The sequence below is a fragment of the Silurus meridionalis genome, chromosome 22 (genome assembly GCF_014805685.1).
Source record: "Silurus meridionalis isolate SWU-2019-XX chromosome 22, ASM1480568v1, whole genome shotgun sequence".
NCBI classification, from domain to species: domain Eukaryota; kingdom Metazoa; phylum Chordata; class Actinopteri; order Siluriformes; family Siluridae; genus Silurus; species Silurus meridionalis.
This window is the reverse complement of record NC_060905.1, coordinates 16,287,253-16,311,862: the sequence shown is the minus strand read 5'-3', so window position 1 is coordinate 16,311,862 and position 24,610 is coordinate 16,287,253. Positions and strand designations below refer to the sequence as shown.

The following is a 24,610-nucleotide window of genomic DNA, read 5'->3' as shown; positions in this document are numbered from 1 at the left end:
ATATTTATACAAATTAAATGCTCACCTTCTTCTTCATTTTTACATTCTTGAAAATGGCGTGTACTCTCCAGGTCTTAGCAAACATGGCTCCAAAAGCTGTCGTGTAACCCACAATGAGGATCCACGTGCGAACCTGAGCAGAAGACACATCAGTTCAGATACAATGACTTCAGACAAAGGGTTTTTTTTGTGATTATAGCTGATGGTTTGCTTGCTGATGATCATCGTTCTTTTTTCATTTTGCCGTGTACTATGACAAGAAAAGAATGAATAATAGGTGCAGAATAATATGTTTACAATCAATAGAATATTTTTACTTACAACCCTTTCATGTTAATTTCTCTTGGATGATTCATAAGCCTGGGTTATTTGAGGATGAATATCATTTATATATTCAACTTTGATTCCTGCTACTGTGTGATTTATTTTGCTTACTTTAAAGCTTTTAAAGACAATATGTAAAGTCTGTATTTTTTTGGTTTAGGATATAAAGAGGCATATAAAGAGCACTAGGCATCTTGATGTAACAAGTATCCTGGAGTGAAAATTGCAATCAAGCTTTATCATTTTTTTTCTCTTCAGATCTGCCTGAGGATGGTTCCATATGAACGGCCTAAAAATCCATGAAGTTACTAAGCACCTCAAGAACGTTGAAGATGGATTTGAACTGTAATTAATATCAACAGTTTGCTAGAGTACAATTGCTCAGCCCCACAGTTTGCATGAACAGTTTTGCATTTAAGTGCCTGAACAACTCACTGAACAACTCAACAATGATAGAAAAGTAATGAATCAACATTCGCTGCCACCCAGATGAAGATGGGTTTTCTTTTGATTCTGGGTTCTCTCAAGGTTTCTTCCTCATACCATCTCAGGGAGTTTTTCCTTCACCACTTGCTCGCTCATTAAAGATAAACCAACAATGTTACAAAACAAACTTATAGGCACTAAACTAATTTAAAATAAACACATTTATAAATAACAAATATAATACATTTTAATAAAGAGTTTGGTATTATTATTACATGGATAATAAATGGATTTCTGGCTCTTCATAGGAAAAAGATCGGGCACCTCTGCTCAAGATGAACCATTCTTATTTCTAAAGTAAAACAAACAAAAAAAAAACATTTAAGAGCTCTGTATTTCTTCCTCGGAGTAGGGAGAATTTTCGGATGCTAGTGAGCCCCTTAGACTCCTTACAGCCTGTGCTGTTCGAGGAGCTCCTAGAGGTAATAATACTAAATAAGCTAAATATAAAATAAAAGATAGCTTGGCCCGATGGAAAGCGGAAGCGATGCATTCCCAGCAAGCTGGATGAGCGTTTCCTGCGTCCTCAGGCACAGCCTCCACCCCGGGACCTACCATTCTTTCCTGACCTAAACACAGAATTGTATACGTCCTGAGAGACCCCATATGCAGCCCGTACCTTTTCCCCACAATCACTATACGTGAATATAGTAGGATCCAGGGAGTGCGGCTATAAGTAGATGCCCAGGGTTGAAGAGACACTAGCTGGCTATCTCTCCTCAGGTGATGCATTGCTAAAAGCTCTGGTATTGCCTACAAAAGCCACTTCAGCTGTAGTGGGTAGGGCTTATGCAGTGGCAGGTCAGGCTGGGGTTGATTCCATATGATGAATGTGTTGCAGGCATACCAGGCTGACCTGCTATGAGCGAGGGATTCAGCTCTGGGCTGACAATTAAGGAGTTACGACCTAACCCTCAGGGCCACCAAGGTACGGCGCAGGCTGTAGGTTGGTCCATGTCAGCTCTAGTAGCCACAGAAAGGCTTCTGTGTCTTACCCTGTAAGCGGACATTCCGGACAGGGACAGGGCTTTCCTTCTGAATGCCCCAGTGGCCTCTCCTCGCCTGTTCAAACGACGCTGTAGGTAAGTGAGGTCGCCAACAGGTTCAGGAGACCACAGCGGCATTTCAGTGGCACTAATTAGGGGTGGGCAGTTTACATCTTATTACACGGTGCCTGTACCTCCTCAACACCACCAGGAGGCCAGACTGTTAGCGCTCCCACAAGATGTGCCTCAGAGTGCAGTCTTCCTCCACTGGGTGACTCCTTCCGTCACCACTGGGGATGGAGGGGACCTATGCCTTCTTAGGAAGCATTCACTGCAGCAGGGATCGCCCCATCTGTTCTGAAAGGGTCAGAAGCCAGCCTCAAAAGGGCTGGTTCCCCGGTCAGACTTCCGGGCAGAAGGGGAGGCCAGGCTGTTAACTCTCCTACAAGATGTGCCTCAGAGTGCAGCCTCCCTCCTGTGGGTGTCTCCCTCCATTTTTGCATGAGAGATCGCTGCAGATGAGGCTGGTTCCCCTAAGAGATTTCCTGGCAGCTTGGGAAGGCCTGCCACACATATCTTGGTGGGTCCTGCACACAATAAAGAGGGGCTACTCAATTTGGTTCATGGTGGGCCCCGAGCAGGCTCTGGTCCTGGAACAGAAAGTGTGCACCCTCCTAATGAAAGGGGCCATCAAGGTGATTTCTTCCTTAGTCAGACAGACAGGCTACTACAGCCATTACTTCGTTGTTCCAAAGAAGGATGGCGGAAAGTAGTAGATGGGCTCTACTACTGAGGTAGTAAAGACCATCTTTCATTCCAGAGCTCCCTCCACTAGGAGGTTGTATGCCACTAAATTGCATCTGTTCACCACGTGGTGTGAGCACCACCAGTTGGACCCAGTCAACTGCCCGGTTGGTTCAGTTCTGGAGTTTTTGCAGAAACAGTTTGCCACAGGGTTGGCTTCATCAACCCTAAAGGTTTACGTGTCCATTATCGCAGATTATTGTACCCTGCCTGCAGGGCAATTGCTGGGGGAAACACTCCCTCGTGACACGTGTGAGCAATGGACACATACCTCCGTCCGTGGAGGAAGTCGGAGCAACTGTTCCTCTGCTATGGCCCTCATAGGAACGGTTTTCTGGCTAATAAGCAGACGCTCAGCAGATGGATTGGGGATGCCATTTCTTCATTTGTAAGTCCTTTGGTCTTCCCACTCCCTTCGGAGTCAAGGCTCATTCCACCCGGGGTATGGCGGCCTCTACGGCCTGGTCCGCTGCAATTTCTCTTCAGGACATTTGTAACACTGCAGGCTTGTCCACCCCACTGACCTTTGTCAGGTTCTACGACCTCGACATCAGCCACTCCTGGCTCCTCTGTCCTGCATGCTGGTTGTGCTCAGACACACTAGGCAGGGACTGGTCAGTATGGCGTGATTGGAGACTTGTTCCTGAATCGTTTCAACGCAGCTCGAGTTCCTGAAAGGGAACGTCACTAGGTTATGACGTATGTAACCCTAGTTTCCTGAGGGAACAAGAGCTGCGTCAACGTTCAAAACTCCCTGCATTCCTGCAGCGCTTACCTTCATTTTTTACAGAAGCTAATCTCGCTACCATTGCTCACCCATTTTGTAGCTTTCTGGTTTATGCAACGTCACCTGCCGATGACGTCACTTGCCTATTGGCCGGATTTTACACGATTCAGAGCATGAACAACACGAGGCGTTCCCAAAGCGTTTCGACGCAGCCCTTCTTCCCTCAGGAAACTAGGTGTCAGGGAGAACCCTGCTTCTTCCGGGCGGGCGTGCACGGAGCTCATCGCTATCCTACTAATCATCCACACCTGACACTAGTTCCCGGCACATACATAAACCCCTCACTCACTCTCATTCACCGTCCGTTATTGTTAACCGTATACCTCGACTTCGGTTGGACTCACCCTACAATCCTGCGCTACGCTTTTCCCTAAAAGCATATCTCGGATTATCCTGCAACCTTTGCTCTGGACATTGTGGACCGCGCTCTCTGAGCGCACCACGGATAATTCCTTCTCGGACTCTTCATCCCAGTTGGTATATGTTTGTCGATCTATCTTTTCTTCATTAAAACCACACAAACTGCACTCTGGCTTCTGCCTCCGTTTCTATTGCATGACACTAGGGTTACATACGTTACCTAGTAATGTTTTCTGTGACAGCACATCAGGTTTTACTTAAAAATATATATATTATTTCACCAAATACAACATTCTTCCATCCATTTGGACACTGCTTTCACTCAAGAATATATTTGGGTCAGGAATATTCACAACATGTTCTGCAGACTGCATAAGAAAAACAACATCTGAAAACATCTGTTTTGAAAGAAAAAAATGCATGCTTTCTGTTCATCATAGTTTTTTTTTATAAATGTCTTATACAACCAAAGCATCTTCTGGAAGCACTGATGTGGACTTTATCCTTGATAACCGTCAATCAGTGATTGTTTTGTCACATAATCCATTTTTCAGATTAAAGTGTGTGTGCAAATAACTTCAAGATAATTGCCCTGTATTACGATTAGAAAAAAAAAAAAATAAATAAATAAATAAAGGGATATTTTCTGCTGTAGCTGTGCTACGATGTTCATAATACAGGCTGTAAAAATGAAACATGAGTGAGATTGGATTATGTATCATCAGTAACTCCTGAAGTTTAAGTTAGATAGCAAAAGAACAATGAAAGTACCAAATTTCTCCAGCCAAAAATACATCTGAAGCACATTTCCCTTCTTCTACTTTGTTTTGCCTTCATTGTTGTTCCCTTTTCCCCCCTGAATTGAATCTATTTTTGTGTGAATCCCTGCATGATAGAAACCGTTCCTACTCTTTTGCCAAAATAAATCTGCTACGAATAAATCAGAAAAAATTAATTTCTACACTGAGAGCTCATTTCTTTGATTACTTGTACATATGCATATAAAAGCTAAAGAATATAATGACTGGCAATAAGTTTAAACTATAAAAAAAAAATCTCCATTTTATATGAAAGATTCATTTACAGAGCTGGATTGGTTAAAGCAACCAAATAATTTGTTTACATCTAATGAAGCGTTGTGATTATGTGAGTATCATTTGTGGTAATGCAAGAAATGACTTGCTCTGATCCTCTGAATAGGGAAACTACGTCTGTAGGCTGTAGTCATTGAATCATTCGGTGAATTAATGACAGAATTCCAACAAAAAGTGATTTGACTCAAGTGCAGCCTGCATAAAATAGTAAAGATCCTACTGGAATATAATGCTTTGACCATAAGTGTCTTAAGTCTAAAATACACAGAGCTACTGTACATAAAAGCTAGTACATAATTCCCTTTTTACAAGAAACATTTCTTATATTAACTGCTGCTTTTGTACACATTTTTTAAGGTAAAAAGTGTTTGCCTGAAGATTTTATTATTATTTATTTATTATTAACATATACCACAAAGTGGTATGTCAATAATTAAAATGTTGGCCTGCAAATTGAAAGGTTGTAAGTTCAAGTCCCAACACTGCCAACTTGCTACTACTTGGCCTTTAAACAAGGCCCCTAACTGTCACTTGCAAAGTAAGATAATTGTACGCTGCTCTAGGGGAAGAGTGTCTGCCAAATTCTATGAATTGTAAATATTAGAGGGCATTAGAACACAATGGTAAGTCACATCAGGCAACTAAAACATGTTAAGAAATGATATTTAAACTTTTGTTGCCTTAACCTTGTTATAGGTTTCTATAAATAATAAAATAAAATCATTTTTAACTACACTGCAGCTAAAGTCTCAGATGAGATTAGTCAGAACATGTTGAGTAATTTATAACAGAAGCTCTGGTAAAAATTACAACATTACATGTAACTGGATGAAAGTAGGTTAGAATTATAAGTTTCAATCATGGGCAAATTGCTGTAGTGTAAGAAAAATAAAGCAGATTGAGCCACCAGTCCATAATGTATAATTATTAATTATTATTATTATTATTATTATTACTAATAATAATACAAATAATATTATAATTATTATAATTACCAGTAGTCAATTAAAAATTAACAAATAATATACAAAAATTAATATCAATATATAATAAAATGAATATATAAATAAACCTTTATACTTAAAAAAAATAACTTATACATATTATTATTATTAGTAGTAGTAAATAAAATCAATAACAATATAAAAATGAACTATATATATATATATATATATATATATATATATATATATCAACCTGTATAAATAAATATAATAATAATAATAATTATTGTTATTATTGCATTATTATTACTGCTACAGCTACTACTACTAATCATAATAATAATTATTATTATTATTACATCAATTACATGTTAACAACACACCCAGTTTACTTTGTACTTCTAAGAGGGTCTTAGAAGTAAATATATGGCCAAATTGACAATAACAATTGTTCAACTGTTATTCTGGGCTTATGATGGTATCATATAGCGCTATGGATTACAGGCTTAAGAAAAGTATACAGAAAGACCACTTTAAGGAAGAGGCAAAGAAACACTGTATCTCTGATCTTTACTGAAAAAAAAAAATTGCCGTCAAATTATCATCACTTTTGAAACTTTAAAATGAAGATCTGAAGTAGAGACACAATGATGGCTCAGTTTAGCAGAGCTGTCTGCAGGAGCACTGATTGCTCAGCTGGCATCCTTCATCGCTGCTATCAGAACTCCAGCCTTTGTTTCAGCTGTTGGAGCGGCTGGACTTGGCTCAGGCTACTACCATGCGTCACGCACAAAACCATTTTTGGAATCTCCCCAAGGACTCACTCCTTCTCGGCAATCAAGAAATTCTTAATTAAACCGAGGTGGAGATTGTCAAGTTACGACAAACAGTAGCAGGACAACATGCCAGAATTCTCGGACAAAAAGCGTATGGAGAGTGGAGTGAAGGTGGAATTGTTGGCTGCAAAACAGAACACAGATGTTGCTCAAAGAGCGGTAAGTACTCACAGTGCACAGAGTCTCAAACGCTTGGTCTGACACAAAAGAGCCATCCAATCCGAAGAGGAAGATGGAAGCGTAGGACAGCATGCCTCCCAGGATGATCAAGTTGTTCATGTAAGGACTGGACATTTTGATCAGCCTGTGCAAAGACAAAAGAGGACATTGATGCACTGAAATACACTCATAGTTACACATAATCCCATATTCATTAAATAGCGTAAAGTGTTGTTTCTCAGGTGTCTCATCTGTGACTTTTTGTTTCAGGGGTGAAAATTATAACCATCATCAAAGTTAATATATTTATTTTGCGTTTTTTATTCTATTTAACTGGTCGCTAAAACTAAATAGATTTCCTAAAACTATTTTTTAATTTAAAAAATACTAATTACTTATGCATAAAAATGGGGTAGTGGTAGCTCAGTGGTTAAGTCTCTGGGTTACTGGTTAGGGGTTCAAGTCCCGGTATCGCCAGGCTGCCACTCTTGGAGCCCTTAAACAAGGCTCTTACTCCAGCTTCCTAACATCGCTGGGGTATGCGAAGACAGAATTTCACTGTGACAAGTATAAAGCACATTTATTTCTTTTTTTTTTCTTAATGCATATAAACAGAGGTGGAAAGAGTAATAGAATATTTTACTCAAATAAGCGTACTGTTATTCCAATAAAAGCTTACTTAAGTACAAGTAAAGTTGGCAAGTAAATATTAAAAGTAACTCATTTAAAATGTACTCAGAGTTGACATTTTTTAACAGAGAGGTGTGGGGTTTTAGTGTAGTTTTAAAAGAAGGGGACAAGGGGTTATAAGTCTTAAACTAGTTGTTTTTAATTAAAGGGACACCTTTACAAATTAAAGTGTAATAACAAAAAATAAAAAAAATTAAATAAAAAAATCAAATTCAAATTCCAGATATTTAAAATAACTGTAAAAAGTAGAAGTAAACAAAAAAATTACAATAACTCAAGTAAATGTAATTCATTCCATTACTTTCCACCTATGCAGACAAATATATCAATAAATAATGTCTAATTGAATTGAATGTGTTCTGCAGAGTTAAAAAAACGCTTCAAAACAGAACTCTATGGCTTCAAAGAAAAGGTCCCAATCATTAGTATTGTACACGTTGACGTAATTATCTTAATACTTAATTTACGTGATTAAATGGCGTCACTGAAATTTATTTTACACTTACAGCAATCCCTGATTTATTTATATAAAATATTTGTTGCAAATTCCTTCCTTGTTAATGCAAAAGCATTACATTAGGTTAGGACCACTTTCTGACCTGTGGTTTCGGTTTTTGATGTTGAAGAAGAGGAAGGCTCCTGCCATGAGCATGCCCAGGATAGTGATAGTGGACAGGATGCTGTAAAGCGGTACGTTGATGTGTCGTCTCTCGAGACGCACAAACGTCCGGTCTTTGGGAGGCTCCACACCTAGGACAGATACACCCCTTATGAATTTGTTCGAAGAAATGACACTGGAGTGCATGCCTAATGCCCTGTTTAAATAAAAAAATCATTAAAGTAATTTATTCACATTTCAGAGTAGAAAATAATCACCCAGTTGGGCAAGACTGCTAAAATTGGGGATTTCAACAATAGCAGACATTCTGCTGACTGGATGACTATATTTCACAGTGTTTTTCAGAGCACTGATGTTTCTTAATTCTTTTCCTGAAAGTTATGAATAAGATAAATGAATATTGAAATAAAAAAATTAATTGGCTTAGTAAATTTTTGTCCAACAAATATAAAAAAATAATGTGTATCTATCATTCTGGTTTGCATATTTCGATGATTGAAAACAGTTTAGGAGTTTATTGATTAATATCTTTTATAGGGTTCATGTAAGGAGACATATTTAGACTTCTGTGAGAACCTCAGATGTGTCTAAATGTGATCCAACAAAAGAACTTAGATCATATAAGATTTAGAACAAGAGAGAAGATGTGAACAGACTGCCTAACCAAATTCAAACATGGAGGTGGAAGCTTAATGTTTTGGGGTTGTTTTGGAGCAAAGAAAGGTTGGAGACAATTTTTTCCGGAGAATGAGAGGAACCAATATGGATACCATTCCATACTTCAACTCACACCGTGCAATTCCGTATGGACTACGGCTCATTGGAACCAACTTCACCGTACAAGACAATGAGCCGAAGTGTACGTCCGAGCGTTATTTAGAGAGCAAAATTTCATCTGGAGTCTCTAACTAGTATCATGCAATAGCCTGACCTCACGACATCTAAATCCTATTGAACTCCTCTGGGATGAACTAAATCACAAGCTCATAAAGAAATCCCCAACTGAGCTAAAAGTTTGGATAACTCTCCGGATGCCTAAAGTGTGTAAAGCTGTTATTCATGCTTTCAAGGGAGGATTTTTGATTGAAGATAAGGTCCAACATCTGTACATTTATATATTTGTTTGTTCAAAGTAAATCTTCATACTGTTTAATCTTCCTACAGATTGTTACATGTAAACAAAAGGAACACATCTCAAAAATCATTGTGCCTCCAAACTTTTGACAGGCACCGCGTATCTCAAACAGCATTACAAATTGATATTTCATGAATGGAAGAAGCAGGGGGGATATTGTGAATACTCCTGACTGCACATGCTTAATTGAACTCTGCGCTGAATACAGAGTATATACGTGTTTACTGGGAGATGTACTGGGTAATGCTTGAGTTTGTGATATAGAATACAAAACATGGAAATATGCAAAAAAAAAAAGAAGTAATAATATAATCCTTGGTGTTTTTCTGAATTTATTTCGGAGCTTATTGAAGGCTTGATTTATTATTTAGCTTCATTTCTATGGGAGGAAGAAATTATTCAGTAGTCAGCAGCTTCAAGGTCCTGAGGAACAGGCTGCTTCACCACACTCTAATAGTCTTCAACACAATTCAGAGGCAAATTGTCTCGAGTCTATTCATTTAAGTTTAGGCTTTGCAAACAGCCCTGTGTTCGGTGTTTGTGGTCAGTGACCGCAATGTCGTGTTACTTTTTTTCTCCGCCTTTGCTTACTTTGCAGGCTTTTGTCTGTGTTCCAATTGATTCCTATGGCTTGTCTTACCAGCTTCTATTTGAAGGCATGTCTGACGTCAGAAAGAAGCATTTCCTTGTAATGCTGTGTGTCTATTTGTGTGGGTTAATGGGATGATATGCTGGGAAAGAATGTGAACTTGGAATGGAAGGGAAAAACAAACTAATCAATTATTCATTAGATCATACAATTAAAACAAAAGGAATACACAACCAAATACATGCACACACACACACACAGTTGCAAGGCTACACTGTGCTGAACTTTGCTTACCTTGGAACCTCATAGTGTTGTTGATAATGTCTAGGATGTCAGCAATGGCATTGTACTCTCCAACCTTTACTTCCTGGCCCTCTGCAAGAGACAGAAGAAAGAAGTCCTGATAAGAGCTCAATTCTGTATTACAGTCTGGGAGATAAAAAAATACAGCATACACTCATTCAAGTGAAGCAGAGCACCTAACTATGGAGTTTACTTTACTCCTTTGTGTGATTTCTGCACTATACACATTGTGTACATATAGTCTTCTAACACAAAACCTGACATCTAATCAGCTAGTATAAACGTATCCCCTGTCTTTAAAATATATAAATTTGTCACCATAATCCTTCATTTCTGTCTTTTTAGGTTATTTGTTAATAATATCTTGTAAATACCAATATTGCTATGAGGAAATTAGGTTGTGTTTCTTTTCTTTGAGAAGACACACATGAAATAGAGTTACAGATGTATTGGATGTAAACGTGGTGGTTCATTTCTTCTTTCCTCATTTTTTTTCACTTTGTAAAGCCTTTGGAGGAATCACTAAGAAATTTGAATGAGTAGTGTTACTAGTAGGAGAAATAGTAGCAGGTGTAGGAAATGGTGTAGTAGTAGGAGTAATAAAAGTAGAATCAGTATATAAATATATATGATTTAAAAAATCGCATAATCTCATTTTTTTTCACATTAGACCATACAATAAGATGAGTTTTTAAATGGATACAACAGGTCTCAAAAAATCAACAAAAGTCTTCAAAAAGTAAGTGGTATTAAAATAGGGTCTAAACCTTTCACCATTCAAAAACATTTAACACATCATGAAACGAAAAACACAACAAAGGACACCCAGAACTGTTGAGAAGCTAGAATCCTGTATCAGACACATATGGGACAACAGTCCTCTCTCAAAACTTCTGCAACTGGTCTTCTCAGTTCCCAGATGTATATGGACAGAAGATGTGATGCTACACAGTGATAAACATGGCCCTGTTCCCAAACTTTTTAAAAACCTGTTTCAGCCATCAAATTTTAAAAATAATCTTTATAAAATTCTTTTTTAATCTCACTTTAAACATTTGATATGTTTTATTGTGAATGGAACAGGGATTTTTGAGATTTGCAAATCATTGCATTCTGTTTTTACACACAGTCCCAACTATTTTGGAATTGGGGTTGTATAAGTATTATAAGTGCTAAAGGCCGCTGTACGCCTGTTAGCTTTAGGTGTATATTTGTGCATTTCATTTAGAATTCAAAACAAAAACTACATTTATAATAATAACCACATGTGTATCTGACACAATAAATGGTGTAAGGAAAAGAATGTTAAAAAAATAATGAAGCAATAACATATAAAGGCTATTGAACATTCAGTTGAATAACCAAATACGTTTGGGTTTATGTGTCCGAAGGTACTATTGACTAACCTCTAATTACAAATTAAGCACGAGGCATCTCACATACTGTATATCAGATCCTGAAGGTTTGTATATGTCTCATGGGAGCACTACAAGAACTGCCGTAAACTGTGTGACACCCACGAGGAGACCATCATGAGCAGATAATCTATTTATTTCATGTTGTGTTGATGAGTTTTTCCTGGAATTTGATTAGAAGACGCTTTGTAATTTCGTTAATGAAACTGTAATTGTGCACTCCTTTATGTGTGCTAATGAGACTGGACGTTGAAATGTGTCTTTTTAAGAAATAATAAAAATAGCAGAATGGAAACTACATTGTTTGGATAAAGGTATTTGGACACTTGATTTTTCCAACCATATTTGTTTTTTCTTTAAACTGATACCACAAAGTTGGAGAAACACAATTATATAGGACATCTTCGGATGTGGTAGCATGACATTTTCCTTTCACTTGAACTAGAGAGGCAAACCTGTGCACAGAGTGAGTTTTATGTAGATATGGTTTGCATAGGTTGGAGTGGAAGATCTTGAGTGGCCTGATATAGAGCTATTGAATACTATACTATAACACTCTCGTGGCTGTTTGAACAAGCACAAATCTCAAGTAAACTCCAAAATCTAGAGCATCTTCCCAGAAGTGTGACAGTAAAAAGTATAAATAAAAGTGGAGACAAAATATGAAATAAAACATTCAACTCTCACAGCTCATACCAATCTTAACAGTTACACACACACATACACACACTCACTCAAATGTGTGTTTCCGAACTGTACAACCTGAACTTAACACACACTCATTACTCATTACTCATCTCAATCTCAATCCATTTCACCATAATTTATTTATTATTATTTACACTTGACCGCATTACACTGTTTACATGCTGTCTTTTGCACCTTTGACTGTATTATACTATACTGTTTACATGCTGTCTTTTGCACCTCTTGACTGTTGCTGTTTTTTTGCACTGCATTGTGTCTGTTTATATTTACTTCCAGTTATAGTTTTTTACAGTTCTCCTCACACAGTACTGTATAATCAAAATATACAGTAGGTTTACTGGTCGGTGCTGTTTTGGGTTTTGTGTCTTGTCTTGTGTTGTCTGTCTGCACTGTCTGTCTGTACTGTTTTTTTGTCTGCACTATTTGCACTAGGTGGCACTCGATGCACTTTACGTAGCTTGTGTTGTGTTGTAGCTCTATGTTGTTGTTTAGTGTTGCACCAGGGTTCCGGAGGAACGTTGTCTCATTTTTACTGTGTACTGTGTACCACTGTGTATAGTAGAAATGACAATAAACGCCTCTGGACTTGACTTGACTTGAGGTGTCCACAAACTTTCTGCCTGCATATGTTTTTTTTTTTATCTTTATTTGAATCCCATTTTATGTTTCAGTGCTTCATGCCTGGAAGGATGGCTGCGGAAGGAGTGCAGCTGGCTGGGCTGGTTATGGCCTGATGAACATGCATCCATGTGGGCCAGCTTTTTTCTGAGTCACAGCCCAAAACACCATTACAGGCCACAAGATCATTGCTAAATGCATGCTCCTCTAGCCAAGCCCCCAACCGATACACCCTCCCCCACCTCTCTTCCACTTCGCCCACATAACCTGTCCATGCCAACACATCAAGCTGCCTTAACTGGGTTTTCACGAGAGCTTTTTATTACGGGTGTTTGCATTGAGGTGACAATTCAGTGGCCAAAACTGCGCTAATGGATTTGTGCATACAAGGTTGTGCATGTTTAATGGTTCCTTCTAAGCTCTTATCAGGTGAAAGATAATGCTAGTCACTGAGCATTGGTTCTATTTTGACATTTGCAATTAGATGGAGTAAAATAGAGTTAAGTATTGATTAGAGGTTGGGATTGCTTTGGAGGGATGCCAGATATTTTTTTAATGAGGCGACTACATTTACTGTTTAAGTAAATTATTTAGTATAAGGCAATTGTATAGGGCACACTTTAGTATAGGGCTTTCAATGATCTCATTATTTAATTAAGCAGTTGAGGGTTAAGGGCCTTGCTCAATGGCCAAGCAGTGGCAGCTGAGTTGTGGTGGGATTTGAACTCATGAAAAATTTTTACTCTTTGCCACAGACCATTTAAAAAAGCTTTGGCCCATAGAAGACACAGATATTCACAATCATGTTCATTTATGGCTTCTTATTTAAATTATAGATTTTGGAAAGATTTTAAATCTGAGGGCCTGGAGCTCGTTGGCATCCAATATTGTGTTTTGGCCTTATCTCTTGTGCAGATTTTTCTCAGATTCTCAGAATCATTTAATGAAATTATGTACTGTAGATATACTGTAGGTACTGATGATATATTTAAAGCCTTTGCAATTATATGTTGAGGGACTGTTTTGTAGACGACTCTGAATCTCTTAGATGCTCTTTTTATACCCAGTCACGTTCCTAATCTGTTGCCAAGTAACCTAATTAGTTGCAAACTGTTCTTCCACTTCTTCCCACGTTTTTGAGATGTGTTGCTGTCCTTGATTTCAAATTGAACTTATTTATTCTTAAAATGATACATTTTCTCAATTTAAACATTTTTCTATGTTCTATTGTGGAAAAAATATTGGGAGATTTGCAAATCATCGCATTACGTTTTTATTTACATTTCTAGAAAATGTTCCGCTAAAGGTGACTTGAAATCAACAGATGTGAAATAAATGTGTGAAAGTGGGTATGCCTTATGGTCCCACTCCAGATGTATTCCCATCCCTTGCATTCCCAATATAGCCTCAGGATCCAACTAGCTCGAAATTTGATAGAATATGTCACATTATACACAACAATAGACCTAGAATGTGTCCTTGCCACTTCTGCTTTGTTTCATTCAAAGGTAATTAATAAAACGGCATTAAAACTGTGCCTAAAACAATTTTGACAAAACATATGGTTCATGGCAAGGTCATCATTAACGTAATTAATTTATACATTTCTTCACCCTTTGGTCCAGATGGAGTTGACAAAGTGGGATATGAGAGATAGATTTGGAGAAGCACTGAGCAGAGGCTCAGCATCTCTCACAATGTACATGCTAGATAATTAACATGCCTCACAAAGGAGACAGAGATTTAGGAACAAACACCAAGAAAAAAGACAAGAAAACATAGACAGAAAACTTTTCTATAAGAAGAAATATGACATTATTAACATTCAGAAAAAAAAGAGCGATTTCTAGTTTCTTAAATAAAGTCATATTTGCTTGGTTTGTGTTTTATGGTTGAATATAGGAGAGAGACAAATGTGATAGAGAGCACCGTCATGGGGAAAAGTGCCACTCGGGTGATTGTTCTAGTTTTCTCCAATGCGCTTTGCACCATTTATCCATGGCTGTCAGGTGTCATCGAATAGGCAGCCAGTTCACAGCTTCATAGGCTTTCCTATCCTGGTGCTTTTAACACACACACACTCTCTCTCTCTCTCTCTTACACACAAATACACACCTCGATTGATGATGTAACATGTTACATGGTACACTGCTGTAGCTCTGCACTGAGGTAGATAAGAGCAGAATGTGGCTATGGGTTATGACAAGGGAATCCCCCACTCAGAGATAAAATCCTTCACCAAGATCTAATCTTATCTAACTAAACCTCAGGCAGGCCTACAGAAACATGCTGGGTTTGAGGTATTATTATGGAAAATGATGGCAAGATTGGATGTGTACTTGCAGCAGACAAATACATTGCCATTGCCATTGCCAATACATTCCCTGTTACAGCAAACAGCTGAAGACCGTATTTAATTAGTCCCTTTAAATAAGTGCATACCATAATTATGATAAATAAAATTAAAAAAACAGCAGAATGAATAGAAAAGTAAAAAAAATAAAAAAAAAATAAAATAAAATATATATATATATATATATTAAATAAAATGCAAAAAGTATGAAATATAATAATATAGTATAATATAAAAAATGTATATTTGCAATTCAGTTCAATTTTATTTGTATATCACTATTAATAATAGATTTTGTCCCAATGCAGCCTTCTCATAAATAAATGGATAACAAACATACATTTTGAATTTATAGAGGAGTCTCTAAGTTTATCATTAATGAAAAAAGCCAGTGGTAACAAAAAAAACCTTGAGAGAAATCAGACTCTGTGGCAGCTCGGCGGTGAAGGCAATAAACTCTGGATCGGAAGTTCAAAGCTCAGCACCCACAAGCTGACACTGCTGTGTCCTTGAGCAAGGCCTTTAACGTTTCGGTTGTAAGTCGCTCTGGATAAGGGCATCTTCCAAAATGCCGAGAATGTCTATTCATTACAGTTCCATCATTTTTAAGGTTATCGGCTGTTCACTGATGGAGACTCGAATGTAAAATTGTTCATGGTAATTGTAGTCCAAAGCCATTGTTGTGGACTGTTTATATAAATTACAAAAGTTTTAAATCCATCCTCATGCTTCTTGAGTTTAACCTCATGGATCTTTCGACTGTTCTATCCGTAGCAGCAGAGGGTGGTCTTCAATCAAAAAGACCTCCATCCAGATATAGGGCTAGCTCTATTTTAGACATCAGTCAAATTCAATAGCATTATTGCCTGGTCAGAGGTTTTAAAGGACATATGGATTAGCAATAATTGAATACTAATTTATTTTAGTCCTTGACATAACTGATGCATTCAGGCAATCTTTAAACACTTTTGTTTAATTTTTTTATTCATTGGATTTTCTGACAAATGTATTTAATTGATAATTGACAATAGTTGTATTGTATAACAACATCACCTGTTGCAATAATTATACTGTAACATGAAATTGTTGTGAGAATACCTTAAATCAATTCACCACAGACTCAATAGCGAGTCAATTTGCTTTTGTAAAAAGCTAGTTGATGTGCAATTCAAAAATTAGTCAATGAATCTATCAGCAACATTATAAACTACAATGTTTCTTAATTATTTAGTTCCATATTATCATTGTACTCCTATAAGGCATAACATTATGGCCACCAATCAGGCATAACATTATGACCACCTGCCTAATATTGTGTTTGTCCTCTTTTACTGCCCTAACGGTCCTGACCAATAGAGCATTAACAGCATTAACTTCTTCAGCAATGTAAGCTACAGTAACTAATCTGTTGGATCAGACCACATGGGCCAGCCTTTACTCCCCACATGCATCAATGAGCCTCGGCCACCCCCGACCCTGTCGCCAGTTCACCGCTGTTCCTTTCTTGGACCCCTTTTGATAAATACTGACCACTGAAGACCAGGAAAATCCCACATGAGCTTTTGATAATGCTCTGATCCAGTCGTCTAGACGTCACAATTTGTTCCTTGTCAAACTCACTCAAATCCTTACGCTCGCCTATTTTTCCTACTTCTAACACGTCAACTTTGAGTACAAAATGTTGCCGCCTTAAAATATATCCACCCACTAACAGGTGCCATGATGAAAGATAACCAATAGGAAAGGTGGAATGTATGTTTAGACCAGGTGACAGGTTTGTTTTAAAAAGACCATTATTACAATCTGATGTAGTGCTTGCATTTATTGTACGTTCAACCATAACCTTCTTTATTTTCCAGAATTCAGTATTACTCGCCTTCTATACACAGTTATCAGTCTATCTACCTAAAGATTTTAAAGGACCCATATATAAAAGTTTCAAGCATATCCATCTGTGTGCTCTTTTTAGTTAGCAATTATTTAGGTTTCCTTTTTTTTTACTCAACTTGTATTTTTTGGTTTGTAATCCAGATTGTTGAAGTTGAGTTTAGCTGCATGCATATTCTACTAGCTTTATTATTTGTGAAAATGATTGATATTAAAAGAAGGTGAAATCAAATAAAAACATCATTTATAAAAAGAGGGTATCAGGTTCACATTTACACCTTTCTTTAAAGTGACTTCCAATTTTAACTGAGCGGGTGAAGCTTACAGTTCTTGCTTAAGGGCAGTCAGGTAATACTGGGACTTATTATCAGTAGCCTAAAGCCTTAATCATTGGCCCCCTACTGCCCAAAAGGAAGAAAGCTAACAGGATAATTTTGTAAGCCAGTGAGTATTATCCCATTTCTAATCATTTCCTGACTGTAGATTGCACTTACCTTGAAACTGTGTAAATTTGATAGTTCCCATGCGCTCTCCGTTCCTGAACATCACCTGACCCTGTGAAAACACACACATATACACATACTCCTCAGATCAACTGCATATAAAAAGAACATTGACAGCTACTTAAGCAAAGAACCAGGTTACAGTAAGTCATACTTATGTTTATTGCTCGTCTTATTAGGAGTAATGTTCATCTTTACCGCTGCTGCCTTGACTCTTGGAGCAGGGACAACTAGGAGTATTTACCTTGCAGTCTGCAATGGTCCATGGTTCTTGCCTCATTTATTAAATTAGAGGTCAGTAAATTGATCCTTTTCTAGAGGCAAACACAATTTATAGCGGGAAAAATCGACTAGTTATATTATGCACGTTATACTTGATTGCTTGATGACAAAAGGATAAAATAGATGATAGGTTCTGGGAACTGATATAACCCAAAATCCACCAAGCATTCTAAACTAATGATTGTTTGACAGGTAAGTGTGGATGACTGATCAGAAATAAAACAGAGACACTGTAAAAGGGGAGGCCATTAGCCAGGAAACCTCGACATTGTGTACAAAACATTGTCTTGCGCTCATTATCTGTTAAGTGTTGAGCAAATGCCGTGTGCCAGCCGAGTGACTAATGAGGCATTTGGATGGATTTGGGTTCAATGGCACCCAGTATTATAGTGGCGATCATTAGAAGTCTGTTAGTTAGTACCCAGGGAAGGGGCTGAGAGCCCATCTTGTCTCTAAAGACGTTCTGCTTTGAAGTACAAAGTAGGCTACAGTCCCTTCATCATGTTCATCTTTATTCCGGAGGCTTTGTTGCGTAAATGTTTCGATTACATTGTACATTTCTTTTTCGGCATTTGCGTAAATGCTGTATAAATCTGAGAAGGAAGAATACCAATAAGCCTCATTGAACAGACATCTATATCTAACGTACTAGTTATGTAAACATTTTATGTTCTATTGTTAGTGTATAATGTAAAGAAAGACTAAGACTTGGGCATTGGATGCGCCACATAAGCTAAGAAGCTGGTGTCTTTAATGCGCCACATAGTCTAAGAAGCCAGTGCAACAGGGAACTGTGTGAAAATTTTGGGCTCAGTTTAGCAGGAAAGTTTACCTTAAATGGAACAAAGAGCCCCAACCTTTTGTATGACAATGCACCCTACATCAGAATCCAAAATCAAATGGAAATCATCAAAACAAAAAGTTATATAAGTCATAAACAGAAAATCTCATATAGGATGTTCAAAAAGCCCATACAGGTTCAAACTTCTGTTCATATTGCATATATCTTATTGTGTTGTACAGCATATATGTGTGTCCCACTGTGATTGTCTTCCTTTTTGTGCCAAATTGATATGTGCTGTCCTTTTTTCTCAATAATAAGTGTTTGTTTATATATTCTATCATGCTCTTATGCGAATGATACAACGACTAGTTTTCCAAAAATCATGGCTTTTAAGATAAAAGTGAGTGTGTGTGTGTGTGTGTGTGTGTGTGTGTGAGAAACAGACTGTAAGGAGGTAGGGGGTGTGTAAAATGCTGTGCAGGTGTGAAAGTGTAATTGAGGCTCCACTCCCTCCCTTTTAGCTTTAGTTGTGAGGTAAAGCTTCTTGTATATATATATATATATATATATATATATATATATATATATATATATATATATATATATAAAAATCAGTGGTGGGCGGTCAGGGCCAGCAAGGCCTTCTCTGCAGGCCTAAACACAGAAGCACTGACCTACGTTTACAACCTAAATTCTAATTCTGTTCCATTAAATTGTGTTAATTTTTTCCGAACAGTTTATTCTCTTAATTTCGTAGCATTTCTCTTTGCTGCACTGCTTCCAGTAGGTGTATGGTGGATGTTTGATTTTCAGATGTCAGATTTCAGCCTCTATGTGCTGCCATGTCAATCTAATCTGCCCAGGGCCTTCACACTCAGTAGTGCTGGCCAATGTACCCTAGACTATATTAGCAATGGGTTTGTTTCTTTTGCCAGTCAGATTTCATATTCGCCTCAACAGGCCAGCTAGCTGGCCCAGAATGTGTCACTATTTTTCTGTCCTCTGATTGGTTGGTCAGAGGGAAACTGTTACAGCCAAGTTCGGCTGGGAAAACACGTGTGTAGTGCGCTGCACACACTAACATATCTGAGTTTGACTTTTTTATGCCTACGGAGGAAGAGAAATTGATTTGGTCTTGGACATACTTAGAAATACATTTTCCAGAAAAGCTGGACATTGTAAGGAGATGTCGGCCAACCCTGAAGCTAGCTAACCATTTAAACTTTTGTGTTTTCTTTCCTGTAGAATTAGCACAAAAAAATCTGCCTTCATTTTCAATCCCCAGGAAAACCGTAACCGTGTGGCTGCAGTAAAAGGAGACTTGTTGAATTGTGTTCATTGGGTTTCTTGCTTTAGTTATGCCATTCATTCTCGCTGTATGAGATTTCTGTCTGTGATGCAGCACTCTGTTATCCTGCGTTTCTTTATAATATTGATGATGTCTATAAATGTGGCATCATAATGACTACATTATAAGGTAAATTGATTTAGTCGGGTCACCACTGAAGGCCTGGGTGTGAAGCGCATGGTGTGAAGCTCACTGCCACTGGACATGGATAAAACAAAACCCAAAATGAAATACGTTTTACGTCCAGTTTATGTCTCGTCTACACAGTGTTTAGTGGTGAATAGTAGCAGAATCTTGAGCAACATCTCTAAGCTTTTTGTTAGTATCTCCTGAATTCACTGACTACACCATTTTTTTCTGTCTTTGACACTTAGGACTGTTCCAGCTTTACCACATGGACAGTAAGATACAAATGGTTCAGAGGTTCAGCTTTAAAGCAGGAAAGGCTGTAGCTGGCTCAGATTTAGCCAAAAGTTCAGCAGCGGTCTAGCCCTCGATCGCTCATTAGAGTGATCTGTACTCTCTAGAGGCTTCACTGAGCTAATGTTTTACTTCCTGAAGTATGCTGCTGCTCGATCAATAGCCCTGCTTGGTGGTTTCAGACTCTGAGAGTCCGGGAGTCAGAGTTTTCAGCATCGAGGGACTTAGAGTGCGGGGCGCACTTAGAACAGTAATAAGAAATCGTACAAATCTTAGAGACGTTGCATTGGCTTAGGAAAATGTCCTTTGAGTGAATAACCTTGAATAAAAAAAGAAAAAATGCCACCCTGCAGACAGCAAAAAAAAAGGCACTTCTATGGGAGGAAATGTATAGCTGACATTTCAGTGCTTATTCTGCAAATTGATCAGCACACTCATATTTTTGTGGGGAAAAACTTCTCTCTTTCTCTAGGAGTGAATTACCACACATCTGCCACACAGCATTTCTCTATAAACTATTTTGCTGTGCTCTTCTGCTTACACTGCTGCTCTGTTTTATCCCGGAGAGCTGTTTGTTTTACCGCTGTGATTTTTTCCCCCCACTCTATTATTGTGCAGTTGCTGAAGAGGGAAGCTGTGGGCCCAGGGTAGGTGCCGTCAAGCTGAGTGTCTACCACACTTTACCAGGGGGGACAGTGATAAATGTGAAATAACCTATGGCTAAGACCTAAGAGGGTTCATAACAACTGATCTCGATTTACACTATATTAGCTCTTGTGCTTTCTCTTTGCTACCACGACAGCTGTATTTGCTAATTTTACATTTGCTGTCAGACCTTGTTTCGTTCCTTTAGCCCTCTTTTTTAGCCCTCATTTTCAGCCTCCTATTGCTACAGCGACCCCCCCGCACAAAAACATACACACATACACACACAAACAAAGCATGTCTGCAGGCACGATGCTCCCTGCATACCAAATCTGTTTAGCTCTCTCTGGCTCTCACCTCTCTGCAAGCTGTTTTTTTTTGCATATAAAATTTCTGTTTGCTTCTAGTCACTGAGCTCCTGCCCTGGCCTCATACCTCTGCCATTCCTCAAGCCTATCTCCATTCACTAACATTTCACTCATGCATGTCAACAGCACCAATCATAGAATGGCTTTTATGATACTTGTGCCTGAAGAACAGTCGCTTGACATCTCAACATGCATAGATCTTACTAGTTGCACATAAAGTTGTGCTTTTTTTTAATGTAAATGGTCGCCACGGATGCCTAGAATGTGACTCTTTACACAGGCCCTCGAATGCAACTGATGAACATGTTGAACATGTGCCAGTGGTGGACAAAGTGCACAAACCATGTGCTTGATTTAAAGGAGAGATGCACTACTTAATACTAATACTTAATACTATACTATTAAGTAAAAGTGCTCCCAGAATATGTTTACATACATAAAAATCTTTTTATGTTAGGTTGCAAATGATTTGTATGGTGTGGGGGTGGAGCATTATAGTGGGAGGGCGGAGCCATGAGAGGTGACAATAGGAATCTCGCCTAGGGTGTCAAAAAGGCTAAAAACAGCCCTGCACAATTCAATTCATGAATTTTGTCTTCCAACAAACATCACAGTTAATTAGAGAGCTGGTTGTCAGCCTGCCTTTTGCACTGAAAGGATGACCGAGAAACTCACCGTCACTCCGAAGAAGTTGGTTTCATTCATCACGTCCAGCACCAACTTCCCCACCTCCCGGTCGTCCTTGGTCATGTTATGGTAAACGTCATGCCTCTTTTGACCGAGCTGCTCCATTACACGGCTTAGTGTCTTAGCAATCACCCAGATGCCATCGTAGGCAAAGCCGTGAAATTTGCTGGCCTCCACTCCTTTCTGTTCCCGCTCTCTGGTGTACTCATGCTCATACTCTTGGGGTGTCTGTGCAATAAAGTAAATTAAAGCCATCTTAGGGATTGTTGATGATGAGCTGGATTTTATTGACAGTGCTAGATGCAAACAATAAGTACGATCAAGGACTGATTGGTTTCAAATCACCGAATTGTCTGAATAAATCCAAAGCCTAGATTTAGTTTAAAAACCTACAGTGTAACATATGCACGATATCGCTATCATCATGGTAAGATCGAAAAATCGTAAGCCGAACCCAGGCCACGGACCAGCACCGGTCTGTGGGCCAATTGGTACTGGGCCGCACAGCAAGAATACATAACTTACATTATTTTCAATTTTATTTATTATCTCATTTTAAATGATGTTTTATTTTGGAAAATGACCGGATTCTCTCCACCACATCTGTCTAGGACACACTTTTGATTCATGTCAAGATGCCTTGGTCACATGTCTTACCTTCATCCTCTACCTTCATAAAGGGGCTGCTCTGGCCGGTAACACATAATACATTACCGCTAAATTCAAACCCCCAAGCTTAGCAAAATGAACGAAAAACAACACAGTGAATTCACGTTTATTATTATATTTAGAAAATAACAGTTTTTATGCTGGTCGAATAATTTCATTTTGTTGTATTTATCTGCCACACCTTAAAGGCCGGTCTGTGAAAATATTGTCCAACATTAAACCGGTCCGTGAAAATATTGTCCGACATTAATCCGGTCCATAGCCCAAAAAAAGTTGGGGACCAGTGGCCTAAAGCATGTGCACCTCTGAATATTACAGCCATGCATTAGGTATTTTGTTGCTGTTAAAGCCTCCATTCTGCTTGGAGAGCATTCCATTAGATTTTGGAGCATGTTTGTGGGGGATTTACTCCTTCAGCCATAAGAGCATTAACAAGTCCAGGCACTTATGTCAGGTGAGAAGGACTTCATCCACTTCATACCGTTAGTTCTAATTTTACTTTTATAAGAAACATTGTGGTTGCCGAAACAATCACCACTTGGCTATATGGATGGTAAAATGACTTCAGAAATTAGGTGTATTGAAATCATGTCAAATATCAGACACTTACCCTTCCAGAGATTCCTTTAATCTGCTTGGCACTGAGAGGCTCAAAGTCTACACTGATGTACCCCTCCATAGCAGTCAGCAGTTTCCTCGTGGTGCAGTTGGTAGAATTTGCCTGCTCCCACCAGTTGCCTTGGTACCAGCCAGGAATGATCCACTGATATTTACTTCCATACATGTTCAGGTTATAGGCCTAGAGGGCACAAACAGAAAGAGATTTGTAGCAGCAGCATTTACTTCATACGTAATTAAAAAACAAAGCAGACATATTGCTGGTACATTTTCTAAGTACAACAACTGAATAGTAAACTATATAGTGCATTTTAATCAATCAAAACTAAGTGACAACTAATGATAAAAATACTCACACAACAGAAGACCTTAGAAGCCAGGTTCTCATCAAACTGGCCAATGATGATTCTCACGTCGTTGTCCTATAAATAAGGAAGCATATATTAGACACAGAGATCATTCATTTTTCATTTGCAGTAAGTATTTATATCTGTCAAAGTGGGGCAGACCTCTTTCCTTGTAATAACCATAATGGGATGCCAGGTTATTACAAGGCACAATGAACACACATGAACGCATTTATTTACACCTCCGGGCAATTTTTCAAAGCCAGACAACCTGGAATGTGGAAGAAACAAATACAGACACCGGGTGAACATGAGGAACTCTTCACAGACAGTAGCTCAGGATTGAACTGTTGGCCCTTTAGCTGTAAGTTGGCAAGTCACCTCAGTGCAACACCCTTGCCACCTAGTTTATTTCCAGTCGCTGATTTGTGCTAGTCAGTATAGTTGATCCAGAGGAAACTCATAGGTTCCTAAGGAAACCCAAACAAGCACATACAGATCTCCACCCAACACTAACCCAGGCTCAGGATTGAACTAGGGATCCTGGAGTAGTGCTTTTCCTCTCTGCTACAGTGCTACAAATGGCTCAAATCGGCTAAGAATGAATAATTAGGCATTTCTGTCCACTATATATGCTACTCTACGGTACATCTCTGTATTCTGGGAAATCATATCCCATTTCTAATACAACATGAGATAATTGCAGAATGCTAAAGTCTGTCAAAAAAAAGGGGTGTGAAAATGTATTAAGCATGGCTGGGAAGGGCTATATTATACAGAGCAGTAGTGTAAATGAGTAAATGTACATTATTACTGTACCTACCTAATTATTTGGCTTCTTT

At 38.3% G+C, this 24,610-nt stretch overlaps 1 protein-coding gene across 1 annotated transcript in view; it reads right to left on the bottom strand.

Annotated features, from left to right (window-relative positions):
• The window catches only part of gabbr2 (gamma-aminobutyric acid (GABA) B receptor, 2), a 246,828-nt gene that overhangs the window by 70,926 nt on the left and 151,292 nt on the right, over positions 1–24,610 (bottom strand). Inside the window, exons 5-12 of the mRNA XM_046834305.1 lie at positions 23,778–23,843; positions 23,414–23,602; positions 22,123–22,362; positions 17,592–17,652; positions 10,108–10,188; positions 8,070–8,220; positions 6,793–6,925; positions 26–133 (exon numbers count right to left, since the gene is read on the bottom strand). Of these exons, the coding sequence (XP_046690261.1) occupies positions 26–133; positions 6,793–6,925; positions 8,070–8,220; positions 10,108–10,188; positions 17,592–17,652; positions 22,123–22,362; positions 23,414–23,602; positions 23,778–23,843 (1,029 nt within the window). The remainder of the gene's footprint in view (positions 1–25; positions 134–6,792; positions 6,926–8,069; positions 8,221–10,107; positions 10,189–17,591; positions 17,653–22,122; positions 22,363–23,413; positions 23,603–23,777; positions 23,844–24,610) is intronic.